The sequence below is a fragment of the Scatophagus argus genome, chromosome 20 (genome assembly GCF_020382885.2).
Source record: "Scatophagus argus isolate fScaArg1 chromosome 20, fScaArg1.pri, whole genome shotgun sequence".
NCBI lineage: Eukaryota > Metazoa > Chordata > Actinopteri > Scatophagidae > Scatophagus > Scatophagus argus.
In genome coordinates this window covers 7,863,396-7,879,997 of record NC_058512.1, presented here as the reverse complement: position 1 = coordinate 7,879,997, position 16,602 = coordinate 7,863,396, and the positions used below count along the sequence as shown (strand labels likewise).

General features: G+C 41.4%; 1 protein-coding gene across 1 annotated transcript in view; it reads left to right on the top strand.

Annotated features, from left to right (window-relative positions):
* The first annotated feature begins 292 nt into the window (after positions 1–292).
* The window catches only part of pappaa (pregnancy-associated plasma protein A, pappalysin 1a), an 85,487-nt gene continuing 69,177 nt past the window's right edge, over positions 293–16,602 (top strand). The window contains exons 1-5 of the mRNA XM_046375611.1: positions 293–1,803; positions 6,857–7,961; positions 15,226–15,371; positions 15,660–15,953; positions 16,288–16,480. Of these exons, the coding sequence (XP_046231567.1) occupies positions 1,413–1,803; positions 6,857–7,961; positions 15,226–15,371; positions 15,660–15,953; positions 16,288–16,480 (2,129 nt within the window). The 5' untranslated portion in view covers positions 293–1,412. The remainder of the gene's footprint in view (positions 1,804–6,856; positions 7,962–15,225; positions 15,372–15,659; positions 15,954–16,287; positions 16,481–16,602) is intronic.

Sequence of the window (16,602 nt, the reverse complement as noted above, 5' to 3'; positions counted from 1 at the left end):
GCAGGTTAAAAAAAAAAAAAATGTGCAGCCTAAAAATATCAGTTTATATGGATCACAATTATGTTTTTGATTTTTTTCTAACATTATGAAATAAGAGTTCTGAGCTATTGATCTTGATATTTGGCCAAATCTATATATTATAATTCACTGGATTTTAATGATATACACTGAGGAGTGGCTCAGCCATCCGTTTAACTAAGCTTTAGTGTATATTTACATCAGTGCCAGAGCCTAAATCTGCGACTTAGAAAATGACACAAACTTAGAAGCAGAGCTTTCAAGATGGATTTCAACAAAGAACTACATGGATTGTCGTAATTCTTTCAACAACTCTTACTCAAGCTGCCTGGTTATGTTCCTGTGTTGTGGACTTGGTGGAAGTGTCGGATTGTTTAAATTGTAACCGCTAGAGGGATACATATACGCCTCTGAAACTCCGTAAACACCATCCTATCACTATGTGCCATGGAGAGAATTGCCGTCAGTGAGAGTTGCCTACCTGTGTGACTTCCCACTTTGAAAAAAGAAAAAGAAAAACACACACACACACACACACAGCCCCGGAACATTTGAAACCTGAGTTGCTCTTAAAAAAAAAGACTTAGAAAGAAACTGCCTCTAAAGCGGACTGCGAGCTCCGACTCCTCCAAGTGTTATCTGCTTCAGGCAATCAATGAGGACCGCGATGCTTACTTCTGCAGATCTCTGTCCCTCTTTCTCTCATTCGCCTTACCAGTTATTATAGTGCATTTCAACTTTTGTGCAGGCACACAGGCAAAGGGAAGTTTGGATTCCATTTTTGATCACAATTTACCTCTTGTTTCCTGTAATAAATATGAGAGGTCGGTTTGTTGTCACTTTTCTTTGGAATTTAATATGTGCCATTTCTTATGCTGTTTTACGGGTAGGATAAGGAAACAACAAAAAGGTGTGACAAGAGCCTGGCGGACAACTGTGGATTTCTGCGAGTAACTCCTACCGTCCAAAGGCGATGAGGGGGGCATCGGCCGGACCCCCCTCTTGATTGATTACTTATTAGTCATCCCTTTGGCTAAATGGGACCCATTGAAAAGGCACCGTGGAACACATACATGAATCAAATATTCCTGTGTCCCCTGAATGTCTCAAGAGTAGTTTTGCTTAAGAGAGGGGGTCGTGGCTTAGCATTATAAAGAGGGAAAACAGCATAGCTTTATGGGTTTATTTAGACAGTTTCTACGGTTTGACATTGTACCGCTGTAAGAAAAAAAAAAAAAAAAAAAAAAAAAAAAAAAAAAAAAGAGAGAGGGAAAAACTCGAGAGGATTCCAAAGAGAAGAACATTGTGGACATACATTTTTTTCTAGTTACTCAGTTGTTTCTTTTATTTTTTCTCTTATTTTAAATATTTTTTGCCATTTCCTCTTCCGAAAAATGAAACTTTGGACATCTCCCTGGGTGTCTTGCCTGGTGATTCTCCTCTTGTGTTTTGGATCAGAGTGCGGGACAGTCCGGAGAAAGGGGAGATCCAAGAGGGAGTTGGTGCGCATTAGGGAGGCGAAAGCCACCATCCCAGGGGCTTGTGCCACACGTCTGCCCCGGGGCAAACGGTCTTTGCCCGGCTTGGAGCGACGGGTGCTTCGCCAGCGTCGGCGCTCCTCTCAGGCGGAGGAAAACTCTCCAGACCGGGGGAAAGCTGTCTATTTTACCGGCAGGGGTGATCAGCTACGACTGAAGCCCGGCGTGGAGATACCCAGAGGAAATTTCACTCTGGAGATGTGGATCAAACCGGAGGGAGGTCAACGATCACCCACAGTGATTGCAGGTAGGATAGTCTACACATCCTCCATTCAATTGTCAACCAAACTCCTTTATTAGTGAAACTTCAAAACGAGTTAAATTGAAAAATGAGAAGTAAACATGCTCAATGTGCAGTATTTCATCCCGCTGTCATGTAGCTTATCAAACAAAGCAACATGCAGTTTCAGCATGAGTTGAAAATGAGTTCATCTATCAGACTAGACAATGATGTAATGCTCCGAAAAGTATAGCGGATATTTTAGGTAGTGCAAGCATAGGGTCACTGAAGATTTTGATCACATTTAAGTTGGCCACCTTGCAAAGGGAAAATCGCTGGGATATTATTTTTATTTGACAAATTCAGTTTCCTCTCGTTTTTTTCTACTTTGGAATGGTGATTTGTGCGGGTTATGATCATAAAATCTGAGTGAGGAGGACAGGCAGCAGATAAGCTACTGCATCATTTGACCGGCAGCTGATGTCACTGTGCGTAAAATGTAATTTCTCTGAACCGACTTGGCTATTTTAAAACTATGATGTAATGGCCAAAACTTTGTGAGCGAGCACGTCACGTCAGGCACAAAGCGAGAGAGATCTGTTGTATCTGTTGGCGCTCCGAGCACGCAGCTCAAGCGGCAAAGTGTCCCCCAAAAATCGACACCTTTGGATTGGATACGAGAGTTACGGGACAGGACTGACAGATCCAGGGGTTCCCTCTTGCACGAAAATGTCTCACTCGTGCTTGTGCTGTCGCGTGTGTGCTTTCTTGGCCACCGGTGCCGTGCGCAGTCTCTCCAAAACGCAGACGATTGTGCGAAATCACGGGTTATTCGACGAGTTTCTAATTTAAGGCGCGATCAGATAGTGATGATGCATCTCTATTCGCTGACTGCAAAGAGGAGGACACACACACACACTTGAGCACATCTATGTCGTCGGACGAAAGCTTGGCACTTTGTAGCCGTCACTTGTGCGCACTCCTTCTAGTCCTGCCTGGTCTGCAGCCATGCGTAATGGAGCACCAGAAAGGTGTTAAAAACAGTTCTGCATCATCTGTTTTGACCAATAGCGCTTTTGTGCATTACAGTATAGGACAATGTTTTGTTGCCTTTCCTTGCCGATAGGGAGCGTTGCATACACAACTCATTGCCTGCTACAGTACTTGTGCAGATGGCTGCCTTTGAACTGAACTGAACTGAATTGAACTCCTCAGCCCCATGTATGCCAGTCTGAACGTTTGGGTACTTTACAAAACCATATGAGTAGATTTACATGGCTCTTTATTTTCTATCAGTCTGACTCTGTCTCCGTCTCACACACGTATAAATCATCACTTATGTGTGTTCTGTGTATATTGAGATACAGTATACTTCTAGGCAATGTGAGCCAGTTGGCAGGGACATGCTCTGCAAAACCAATCCCTTGTAAGAGTCTCAAGCCAAGGCAGAGGTGGGGGTGAGAGGGTCTGTTGTGACCTCTGTTAGATTTACAGAGGGTGGACACAATAACGGAAACATCTGTACAGTAAAATGCAACCCAGTACAATAACAACTCACATCCGCGGTGATCGATGGGTTGAATACACACCTATTGGACACAGTCTGAAATGTAAATGAGCATTCTAGGTTTTATGGACATGGATCACATTATTTTGTACAGGTGTTATTGCTGTGCCCCTCCCCCAAACCTTGTACTGTCTTCTGCCCACTAGAGATTAGTACTCATATATAATCTTGTGTGTTCATTTTTAAGATTTACTCCCATTGTTCTCATACCAGTGTGCCAGAGAGGGGACCTAAAGAGAACAAATAGGATGACCAAACAAATTCAATAAAGCCTAATCTTTTAAAATCCAATTCAGACCTCAAAAATCCCAATGCCTCTAAAAATGCTCCATCCCCTTGTTTTGATCCAGCACAATGTTGTTTGCAGCAGCAGCTGTTTTTTTTACTATGTTGTTTTGACCACAGCCATTTCTCTTTCTCCCACTCTCTCTTTCTTTTCCATTTGTTCTTTGCTTTCTTTATTCCAGATTTCAGTTTATCTTTTAGTTTAATGTTGACTTTCTGTGCAATTGGTGGGGAAACATTATACAGCTTGAAAAATAAAAACTGGGAAGCCCCGGGGTGGTTTGGTACTTTTGCATCCTACACCAGCTCTGATAATCTGTTCTTGTCTTTGTTGTTGAGTTGTGTTTGTTTTTCTCCTTTGATAATATGATGAATCCAAGTTGTTCAAGTGGAGTTATTCAGTTATTTCTTTTTAGAACAGTTCCTTGGTGAGATAAATCAGGACGACCACAGAGTGAAAAAGAGTGTTCAGGGATCAGTAGTTGTTACTTTATACTCTACAGATGACTGGTCAAACCCATCATCAGATACAAGTCTGGATTGCCTTGTATACCCTTTAAAGAGAACCATGAGACTTCTGAGTGTTTTCTATGCTGTCATTTCCCGAGTGTGACAGTTACATGTGGTAAGAATTGATCCAAGGTTTAAAAGCATTTGAAATGTTGTAAGAGATTACACACACACACACACACACACACACACCACACTCAGACAAACAACCACACAATCAGAACATCAAGTTCTGTGTCCAAATGTTATGCAAACTCTGTTGTGCCCTATTAGCTCTTGTATCCGGGTCATGTTGGGTTGTCCCGCATCAAAGAAAGAAGAAAAGGAATCACAAGAGGAATGGAGGCTCTTTTCCATTACCTGCTGGGGACAATTATTTGCAGACATTGAAAGATAACTGCAATGATAAAAGATATATTTTGATGGTGTCTTCTAGTGTGGTGATACATATACAATAGTTTTTGCTTGTTGAGAGTTCGTTTTTGTTAAGGATAGTTAAAAACTGTGTCTTTGTCCTATTTCATCATTTGCTTAGCTTGACTAACAATGACTTCAACCAGAAGAATCCTCACAGTTTTCTTATTTGATTCATTATCATGGTATCATGATATGACTGAGCCTACGTTTCATATGAAGGTTTTCTGTGCTGACAGTGTCACAGTGTGAGCTGCGGTGCAGAAAAACAGTGGTGTTAATTTACGTCACCAGGCATTCAGAAAACATGTTGAAGTGCAGCTATCAGTAGGTCGTTTATGACTCTAAAACCACCATTTAGTTGAATCAATTCAGAGTGAAACTTGACAGTCATATGTTTAAAGTCAAGTGTTTTTAAGTGCTGTGATGACATTTTTACAATCTATATCCTTGTTATGTTTGTTGAGTTTGTTTTTAAAATATCAGTGGAATTTTCCATTTTCTCCTCAGGGAAATTGATGCTGCGGTCACTTTAGTATGACTATGAAATGTGCCTTTCTTTGACCTTTCAGAGCCAGACCAGCTCAAAAGTAAACGGAGTCTTCATTGTTCCCTTTCCTCCTGCTTTTTATCAAGTCCTTGTGACATTTTTCGTTGTGTGTGTATGTGTATTTTTTTTACCTTTTCTTTTTTTCTTGAGTGTGTTTTTCTTGGAAGAAGACAAATGGCAAGTGCAAGGAAGGTTGCCTTTGAACCTGACAGGAACAGCTCTCTACTGCAGCGTGTGCACATGCAAATCCCTTAGTGTGTGTGTGTGTGACACAAATGTATGCTTCAGTGGTTCAGTTTATCTGGGCATTTGAGAGTATGTGTATTTGTTCATGAGCATGTATGTATATATGCATGTCTGCATAAGTATGTGCATATGTGTGTGTAGGTGTATTGGTGTGAGCCAGAGGAGGCGCAGTGCAGGGTCTGGAAAAGTGTAGTGTGTTAGATTAATTGAGCATGGCAGAATTATGACAGCTGTTTACACTAGGAGCCCTACAAGCATTTTAGCACACCTTTTAGCCTTGAGTGCACTAGCTGACAGATGGAAGGCTTTTTCCTTCCAGTGTAGTGGAAAGCCTGAAAACGTCATCCACCAAAGGACTGACCTTGACGCTGAACCTAACTCTCTCACTCTTTGAACATTAGTCCATTGAAATACCAAGTTAATGAATGCACAGCAGTGTGTGCATCTAATTAGAACCAGGTCAAAGTTAGCAAGATGTCCATGCAGTCACCATTAGCAAGCCAATTATTGCAGGCTCAGGTACCCTAATCGATGGGGAACAAAGGCATCTGAAGGGACAAGTACGTTAAGGCAAAGATGTAATGATAATGAACTTATAATTTCAGACCATACTAAAGGTAGCAGATACAAATTTGCAGGCAGCATATTTGCAGGCAGGTGATGCACAGGTTCCAGAAGCTATTGTAAGTGACACAGGACACAGATTGAATGTCTCGTTGTGGACAGATGTAATTGTCAGAAAGCTCACGGATAGAAATGCTACCCTGAAAACAGTTCCTGGGAATATGTTCTCGTGGCAAGACTGGAGTTCTCTCCTTAGAATCACCTGTGAACTCAGACTTTCATGTCTTCAGATGGATGTTGTGAGGCATGTGCTTTGGAATCTTGGCACACTTTGACTTGATACATGCACGTAGTCATGAACGTGCATTAACAAGCACATCTGTGCACACACAGACGTGAAAACGTGTGCCTGCACACACGTACCTCAACAAGCGCTAAACAAACAAACAGTTAACATTCAGAGATCCCCTAAGAAGTGAAAACACATTACCATGCTGAAGCTGACATACACAGTCCAAGTGAAACAGGAAAAAGGTGTTTTGGTGCCTCTACAAAAACAAGACTTTAGCAGAAAACTAGCCTTTCCTGGCTACCCCACTGGCAAGGAACATTTACACGAACAGTTTTAAATGTACTCAGTGTTCACGGAGAGCCTATACAGAGAGATTTCCATGGGGTCTCCCTTAGTTAAACCTGCACTTCAACCCAATTTATTTTAATTTAAATCTAATTGGCATATTGACCAACGAATGCTGAAATAAAATTTACATGAAGAATCATATGCATGCCACCTGTGAACATCTAGCATTTCTATTATTGAAAAGAGAAAATATGCACTTAATGTGGCAGCTCTCTTACAGGTGACTGATGTTTTGCTTCTGCATTCACACCTGCAAATAAAAGCAGGCACATATTAATTGATTTTTTTTTCATTCTCTCCACAGGGCTATATGACAAATGTTTCTACGCCTCCAGTGACCGAGGTTGGCTGCTTGGAATCCAGGCGGTCAGTGAATATGGGAATCGTGACCCTCGTTTCTTCTTCTCCCTTAAAACCGACCGTGCTCACAAAGTGACCTCCATTCACTCCAGCTCTCGCTATGTACCTAACCAATGGGCACATGTGGCAGTCACATACGATGGTGTGTACATGAAGCTCTTTGTCAATGGTGCCCAAGTTGGCGTCAGTCGGGAACAGTCGGGTGACGTCTTCAGCCACTTGACCAAAAAGTGCAAAGTGTTGATGATTGGGGGAAATGCACTGAATCATAATTACAGGGGAGCAGTGGAAAGGGTGGGTTTGTGGAGGCAGGCCCGAGGTCAGAGACAGATTATCAGGGATATGCAGGGCCATGAGGACCCCCAAGATCTACCTCAGCTGGTCATTCGTGAAACATTTGAGCATCCAGGTCGGAAGTGGCTGACTGTAAAAGACGGTAGCTTTCCTCAGCCTGAGCAAGGAGGAGGTGGACGGTTAGGGTTTCTGAATGGCGGTGGAGTTGGAAATTCGGAGGGATTATTGGACACATCACTTGAACCTTCAGCTTGTGGTCAAACTCTCTGTGACAACATTGAGGTTATCAAAAACTACAACCACCTTTGGACCTTCCGCCGGCCCAAGAAAGTACGATATCGCGTTATAAATATTTGGGACGATGCACAGATGAGGCCAACTGTAACAGACCACCAGATCAGCCTGCAGCACCAGCAGCTAAATGATGCCTTTAGCCCCTACAACATCACCTGGGAGCTTAGCATTCACAATGTGACCAATTCCTCCCTTCGAAATCGGTTGATTCTAGCTAATTGTGATATCAGCAAAATTGGTGATGATGCATGTGACCCAGAATGCAACCATCCACTAACAGGGTTTGATGCAGGTGACTGCATGTCTGGCCATCGGAGCCGTTGCCCTGAGCACAAGCAGGGAAATGGTATATGTGACCCTGAATGTAACTGGGAAAACTTCTTCTATGATCTTGGCGACTGCTGTAACCCCAATGTGACAGATGTGACCAAGACATGCTTCAACCGCTCCTCTCCACACAAGTAAGATCACTTTCTTCACATTTGCATGTTTTCAGTATTGGTGATCCTCTTAAGTAGTGGCTTAATACACACAGAATTTGAATTCTTTGCTTAATGCAATACATTTTTTTTATAGTTGACACTATTAAATAATTTTCAGTAAGCCAACTCCTCTCTGTGGCCTCACATGCCTTGAGTAAATTAAACAACACATCTTTCCATGCATATGTCCCCAAAGACAGGTTTTGATGTCTAGTCCTACTATTTCCTGACCATTTGGGGCCTGACGCTGAGTGTAACATAACCCCCAGCCTGTGTGGCCTGGGAAATCCTCGGGGAGCAGCTAGTCCAATCTAGTCTTGGCCTGGTTCAATCAGTGTTCCACACTTAAGCAGGGCAAAACAAATGCAACCAGATGACTTTCCTGGTAGCAAATGCGCAGGCCAGACTGCTTATTTTTGTATCAATTTTTCAACAACTCTCTCCATCATCTATTCTGTGTCTCCTGTACCCAGTGGTCTCAATTAAGCTGGCTTGATTGGAAAAGGGAGTTGGTTTGGAAAGAGTGACATTCTACACAGAGTGTAAGGGCAATTAGAGGTCAGAAAAGAAAGTTCAGTATGGCTTTTGCTTGTAGCAATGGAAATAATTTCAAAGACATACCAGTCTCTCCAGGAAACCACTGAAAGACACGTTTCCTTGGGAGGCAGGTATGGATCCCTAAGCGTGGGTGCTTAAATGAATTTTCCAGAAAAAAACAGTGAAGAAAGTTCACCTCACTTGCACAGGAATACCAGGTTCACAGAATCTCCTGGGTTTACTGTACATCAGGAAAGAGATTATGTGGTTTCATGCAGCTACTTTATGAGAATACAGAGGCCCTAATAAATTCTTGCCATTTTTTGTTTTTGTGGTGATCTCACTGTGGCTTGTAGATGATGAGTAAAAGCTGGCAAAGAGAATGAATCTCAGGAATTATATGTAATAAGGTTTGTTCCAGACCTCCAATAGCAGGATTGTTTGTTTCTTGGTACACTGAAAGTCAACACAGTAGACTGAGACGCTTTTTTGGACGATGCCGGGGGGTGGGGAAGGGGTGGGGGGTGGTGTTATGGTTACACCAGAAAAAGAGACAAAATTTACCGAATTTCAGTTGTTTGTCAGTATTTCTTGACACTGTCGTATGGGGGTGAACGAAAGGGAGAAAAATGAGAAGACCTTGTGTGTGTGTGGGATTGTTTGGGTCTTTCTGATAGCATGAGTCACAAAAACCAGACTGTTTTCAATCACAGTTAAGCTGGAAGCATTGTCTGTTTGGCACCATCCCGTTGTTTAAAAATTAACGCTAAATAACTAAATAATGACAACTAATTAACAACATCAGAGGGTAAGAGCAGGTGGGTTTGCTGTTGCTTCCATCTCTCAATTGCCACCACATCCCTTCCAGCTTAGTCATCATTAGAAGCTCATTCATCAAGTGGCAGGCAAACTGCTTCATTTAGACGTCAGCCAATGGCAAAATACTTGCTGTTGCAATGTTCAAGCAGTTGTTTGAAGGATCACTTGTGAGATAAAGGTTACCAGCAAAAGAAGGAAAGACAGAAAGAGGAGAAGCAAACTCTTGTTCTAAAAAAAATAGATATAATCTCCTCAAGTGGTTGCTTATTTTGCTTTGATTATGGTATGTCTGGAGAGCTGCACTACAAACAGTTTGACATTCCTCCTTAATTATGGAATTCTGGATGAACAATGCACTGCGCATGCAGGGGAACAATGGCTGTGAGGTCCTGCATTTATTTTTGCAGCATTTGCGCCTGTTACCACTTACATGTAGCCTAATGTGTTCAAAAAAATCTGGCTAACGCTGGACAAAAGAAGCTCTGTGGCCCTGCAACAGTCTCTCCTCTGAAAATACCAGTGAGAATAATCCCCCCTGTTTCCCTCATTCCAGATTTGGCCGAGGGAAATATTTTGCATTGTTTTCACAGCCTTTGGTTTTGACACTTTTTATGGTTTTGGTGGTATTTGATGTTATCTGACAGTATGTATTGTATGACTGAACATTCTTATGTCTGGAGCTAGGGAAAGCTATAATTTGTTCAGCGTGAATTTAGGCTATGTATGCAGAAAGGCAGAAAACACATGGCAAGTTGTTTCAGAAGCTGATGTGTGTTTGTATGTGTCAGTGAAAGATGAACGTATTATCTAAACAACCTGATAGAAGATCAATCACACGATATAAGAACTCATCAGAGCGCCTGAAATTAAAATGCTTTTTTGGAAACAACTCTCAAACTACAGCAAGATGGATGCAGAAACTTTGCAAGGTGGATATGAGGCCCATTTCAGCTATTTCATTTCTCAGTATGGTTTTGGGGAAATGAAGAAATGCTCTGGCATTATCAGAGGCTAATAGGTCATCTGTTTTCCCTTGGCCTCTGTCTCTCTCTCCCCCTCCTGAGTCAATACCTCTCACTGTGGCAGGTTAATGGATGGACCACTCTTTCTTCTTCCTTCACTCCCTTTCCCTGCTGTATTCAAGCTCAGAGCAGGGGAGCTAATCCTTGTGGCCCTTGACTTGGGTGTTTTACAGTTGGTCGTCTAAACTTTAAGCCCCTGTCCCATAAAACATAATGGAGTGCTTGGGCATAAATACCAGGACTTTGCACGCCCCCTTTAAAGCTATAGCACTCTTATAAAAGCACCTGTTGTTGAAGTTTCACCTGTGCTCTCATGGGGGCTGGTGAAGTTTTTCTGATTATCTGGGAGGCTGAGGGGCAAGTGGAGTAGGGAGGGGCTTTACTTGGGCAACTAGACAGGTAGGATAGTTGCATCTGGATCTAATAGGATATTCTGCCGGACACTGTGGGTCACCATATTTGAAAATATGACGCATCCACGAATTCAGTTGATGAAGAAGTTCACATATTTTTTGCCAGGACTGAGAGTGTTCACTCCAGTATTCAATCAAGATCTATTATTGCAGATAGGAACTCCGAAACATTTGCAGTGCTCCATTCAATGCTTCCAAATCTTACCTTTTCAAACTCTGTACTCAGCAACAAACAGTCACGGCAGGATCTGTGGAATCTTTTGACACAGTTCATATACATGTGTCTTACTTGGAAGGGTAAAAAATAATCAGAAGAGTACGTTGGAAGGTTAAAGAGAAGAGTGCAAGTATTGTAATAAAGACAGAGATGAATGATGGGTTTAGGGACTGTGGCGCTGACCAACTTGATGACAGGGCAGCTGAAGGCCCCTTCAGTTTTAAAAGTGTTCTTGGCCATGAGTACGTCATTGCCATGCCAGCTCACCCCAGCTTTCACACTATGTTGCCCCAGACATATGTATACAAGGCTAATTTATGGACTTATATGAATTACATATGGGTGTAAATGGATGAAGTCATAATCCACCATTTAATATGTATCAAATACAAAAGCATTAACACTGCAGTTTGAGCTGCCTTGTGCCTGCACCCCTAGATCTGCCTATAACAGACGGACTGCAGTATTGTTTGAATCTAGAGAGCCTCAAATTTTTGCACTCACCTTACCCTTCTCTTTCTCTCTCTCCCTCAATTTCTCCCTCTCTCATTGTCTTTCTTTGTAAGTCCTTAAAAGTATTTTTTTCCCAGGACATGAAAAGTGGTGTGGTTAAATGCATGGAAAATCCTGTCTTTCCCAAGTGGCTCATCTCGACTGAAAAATGTATGATGAGAAGCAAGAGAGGGGAACAGGGACTACGGGCTGGGGAAATAGTTGAGGGGTGTGTGTGTGTGTGTGTGTGTGTGTGTGAGAGAGAGAGAGAGAGGGAATACAGGGGGGTGGGGTAAAGCAGGGTAAAGGGTTACTGGGGGGCAGGGGGGTTTGAGAAAGATGTGGACGGACAGATAGAGAGACAGCATGTTTGAAAGACCCAAACTGATTACTAACACCCCCACAATGAAGTCATAAGGTAAAGACTTCCTAGAGTGGCTGCTAACCAAAGCCTTTACTGCACCTTAACTGATGTGATCATTAAGACAGTGTGAAATGCAAAACATGCACACATATGTATGCGCATACAGACACACAAAGGACCTTTTTTTTTTTTTTCCAAATACTGATCATACTAAAATTGTATGCTTTTCCAGTGAATGTTCCCCTTGTGCATCAGTCCAACATGTGATGCACATTTTTGTAACAGGGCCAAGGGCGTTAGAATAACTGAACTCTGATTAGTTAGGTTTTGACCCTACAGTTGAGCTGCTGCTCTCATTCATTGCTGACTCAATCATTTCAGCATCAAACCCTTTGACCCCCCCATGCATGTCCAAAAACTCTGGATAAATATTTTCTAAGGAAATAATGAAATTCCTGAAATGATTGGGAAGAGGGACCTTATATCATCTGTCCTCTCTCTCTCTCTCTCTCTCTCTCTCTCTCTCTCTCTCTCTCTATCTTCTTAGACCTGGCCCCAGTGAGTGCCCCCCAGTTGCTTTCACATAGGCTTGAAGAAAGCATTTGCTACACTGAACCCTTTATTCAAAACGTCTGTTTTGAGGGAACAATGCTTCTTCACTAAGCAGCTCCTTATCCATCTTGAGATTTGAGGCAGGAAGACTTGTCCAGGAAAGGTTGTGGAGATGTTATGAAACATTTCAAGTAGCTGCATATGAAATGTGCATTGCTGATAACTTTACCAGGCTTGTTGCAGTGGGCTATAAGGATAAACAAGCTTAGAACGGAACCTAAAGTGATACCACTCAAGCAGTTGTGCTACTCTTGGCAACCAAATACTTGACTATGATTTAGCTGAAATCTCAAGATTCAAAGCTGCTATTATCACGGGCCCATCTATCTTAGACTGTTATATATGCTATGAGTATATGCTGTATATAGTATGAGAATGAGTATATATGCTGTGAGTCTCGGTGAATGACGTTTTTTTTTTTTTGCTTATGGTAGCCTGGATGAAATTGATAAAAAAGAAACACTGCACTACTGACATGGAATTCATTTAGACAAAAATATGAGATCATACATTACAAGTTCAAATCAACCTTGCAACATAGTAGCTACTCAGATATGACCAGTCAGTCTCTATTATTTGGTAAAGCATTGTCACTGATGACACACAAAATACCTTGCCTGTTCCTAATCTCATTTGTACAATACCATAATTTATCAACTTGTTTACCACCCACATGATTCACATTTTCATCATCCATTCATTAACCTTTCACTTTTTCGTTCATGTTTGAGCACCCCACTTCACTTTAACCTAAACCCAATCTATTTTTATGCAAGCACATGAAAAACAAAACACATTATTACAATACTGAGTCACAGACCTGGAGATGTGTAGATAGCAAGACACAGAGAATCATTCACAGAATATTGTCAACAAGTTATTTGTTTCAGTGAGAGACTGCAGTGTGTTATTTTTCAAGTTAGTACACATTTAACCAAGAAGGGAGGCCAGTGAAATCACTTACTCTTTTTCTGGGAGGAAACTCTCCCTGCTGTATGGGGCCAGGTGCATTAAAAGAATGTTGTTTTAGCCTCAGTGTTATTGCACTTAATCTTAAGATCTAAGAATTTACAAAACAAGAGTACAACATATAAGGCAGGCAAGTGGGTCATACAAACTAGGTCAAAATGAAAGAGGATCTAATTTGTGACAGTACGGTCAATGTCATGTTTTGCATCCATTGCGCATCTAGTTCACAAACGCCAAAGGAAAGAAAAACTGCATGTACAACAGATTATTGACTCTTTCAAGAGATGACTGAGCTTGTTGATGCAGTTTGCCAAGACCACCAGCCAGGCTCATGGAGAAAAAAAAATGTTTGATGTGTTCGTAACATGAATGACTGTCTCAATGCTAGAAATATATCTCATTGTTTTGAATGACTGCAGTCGTTAGTGTTGCCATCAGGATTCCCAGGGCCAAGACAAAACATTATGTCATGGATAGGGGTGACTGAAGTCGCGAGCTAAATAAAGAAACAAACAAAACCAGTGCTGTCGCAGGGACACGCCAGCACTTCCTCATATGCAATAGAATGCATTACTAAGTATATTTATGGCTAGTGGGAATATTTGAAAATGTAATAACAAATATTACATGGGTATAAGGAAGCCAAGCAAGAATCATTTATTCCACTCAGTCTATTCAAATGAAATGCTGATGTGTCATTTTACTGCTCTTCAGCCTGTAAAACCATGAAAAAAACCTCCCAAAAACTAAGCAATGTAGCAATGTCACAATATTAAAATCTCCAATAAATCCCAGATTATTTTTAGTCTCACTGATGAAGTGGATTTAGTCCCACTAGCATCTGTTTGACTTGCCATGGCATTTCATACTGTATGTCGAAATGCAGAATGAGCACACCCAAGGGGATCATCAAAACGAGACAAAATAGTAGAAACTAAATGTTTTATTGTACTTGTTATTGCACAATTCACCGTTTTCCATAATAAAACAATGGACATCACGATGCACACAAAAACACTGCAGCATGGAATTTTGTATTTTTACACCATTCAACTCTAAAAGCACTATACACCCATAGCTGCATATTTGAGATATTCCTCTACAACAACATCAACAACACAGTCTGTAATCCCCCTTCTGCTGCACAATTTTAAATGAATAGGGAGTGCAACGAAATTGAATGGAATCAGATGAGAGGATTTGGTTGAAATTGATAGCAGCCCAATTCTGATACCATTCATAACTGCACTGCATGTGCACATCAATGTGCCAGGCCTTCCAGGCAAAAAAATTACCAAACTTCTTGTGAGAAATTGTGCAAGTGTTGTTGTGTGTGAAAAGCAGATAAAACATGTCAAACATCAGACAAGGTAGTTTGTCATCAGGTCAACATTCATTTTGGTCACTTAAGGTACTCTGAGACAGAATAAGGAGAGAAATTATGTTGATAGTCTTTAGTTATTTGGACGTACTGGTTAAAATGCCAACTGGTTCCAGCCTTATAGAGCCAATTATTCCTATTCAACCTTCATTCTGTTGGTTTAAGGGCAATTGCAATTGCCAGTACAATTTAACAAAATATTTAAATTCATCAGGGACTTAATTTTGAGCTCTGTGTTCCTGAAAGCTTACACCACATAAAATCTGTTTTGGTCAGGAACACTGTTGCTATTTATAAAAGTTTGTCTTGGTGAAATTTGCATTCACTAAGTACAAACTATCCCCACTTCATGGCTATTAATGTAAGGTGAAATATCTCTTTTTCTTTCTTTCTTTCTTTCTTTTTTTAATCTTCCAGAGCCTATTTGGATGTGAAAGAGCTGAAAGAGATTCTGCATTTGGATGGCTCAACTCACCTGAATGTCTTCTTTGCCAATTCTTCTGATGAAGATCTGGCGGGGGTTGCCACTTGGCCCTGGGACAAAGAGGCCCTCACACATTTGGGTAAAAGACAAATAAACACACTTACATACATGCATGCATGTGCGCACGTCTCCACTTTGGCAGCCCAGATTGTTGATTTTAAGTAATTACAGTTCAAGCCTCAAGCAGTTTCTTCATCACAGCTCTAACAGGGAAGAAGGTGATAACGAAGCCAAGGAGCCCCATTAATAATGCATTGTCTGAATCTTACTACTGTTTCACAATTACTTTACACTACAGAATAGGCTTTTCTGTTGTTTACATTCTGCAGTGTTTACATGTATGTCTTCTTCCTCTGCATTTTCTCAGGTGGAATTGTGCTAAACCCGTCTTTCTATGGTACATTTGGTCACACTGATACAATGGTCCATGAGATTGGGCACAGTCTTGGGCTTTACCACGTGTTTCGAGGTATATCAGAGATTGAGTCGTGTAATGACGCATGTTTGGAGACTGAGCCCTCGATGGAGACGGGAGATCTGTGTGCGGACACAAACCCCACTCCCAAATACAAAGGCTGCCATGATCCTGAACCGGGCAACGAAACCTGTGGTTGTCGGCATTTCACACACACACCGTTTAACAACTACATGAGTTATGCAGGTGAGAAGCTACCGGTACTTACCTTGGCAAAATGTTACAGTTACACTTCTCACATGCAATTTGTTGACTGTGTTCGTGTGTTCTGAGATAAGCGTGGATTTTTGCAAGGACATTTCATGGGAAAAACACAGCAGGGGTCACATTCTTTCTTGTCACTCCTTTTGTGCAAAAGTTAAACATTTTTGCTGTCTTGATTAAATGGAAAAAAGATGCTGCTAAATATGAACTAGTGTTTCTTTTTTTATTTATGGAAACTATTTATTACTTCCTTTTCCTGGCACTGAGTAATCCAAAATCTAATTCCCGCTCCACTAATTACCACTGTTATCTGCAGATGATGCCTGTACAGACTCCTTCACACTGAACCAGGTGGCGAGGATGCACTGCTACCTGGACCTCATCTACCAAACCTGGCAACCTGCCTCCAAACCTCCTCCAGTGCCAATGGCACCCCAAGTGGTTGAGCAGCATCATAATTACATCACCCTGGAATGGTTTCCACCCATTTCTGGACACTTTTATGACAGGTGAAATGAGCTACATAGGTGGCCAGTTAATTATTATTTGAGTTTAACAATAGTATAATTAAAATATAAAGTATTAAATATAATTACTACTACACCCAAAAGTGTGCTAAATAATTGGAAGC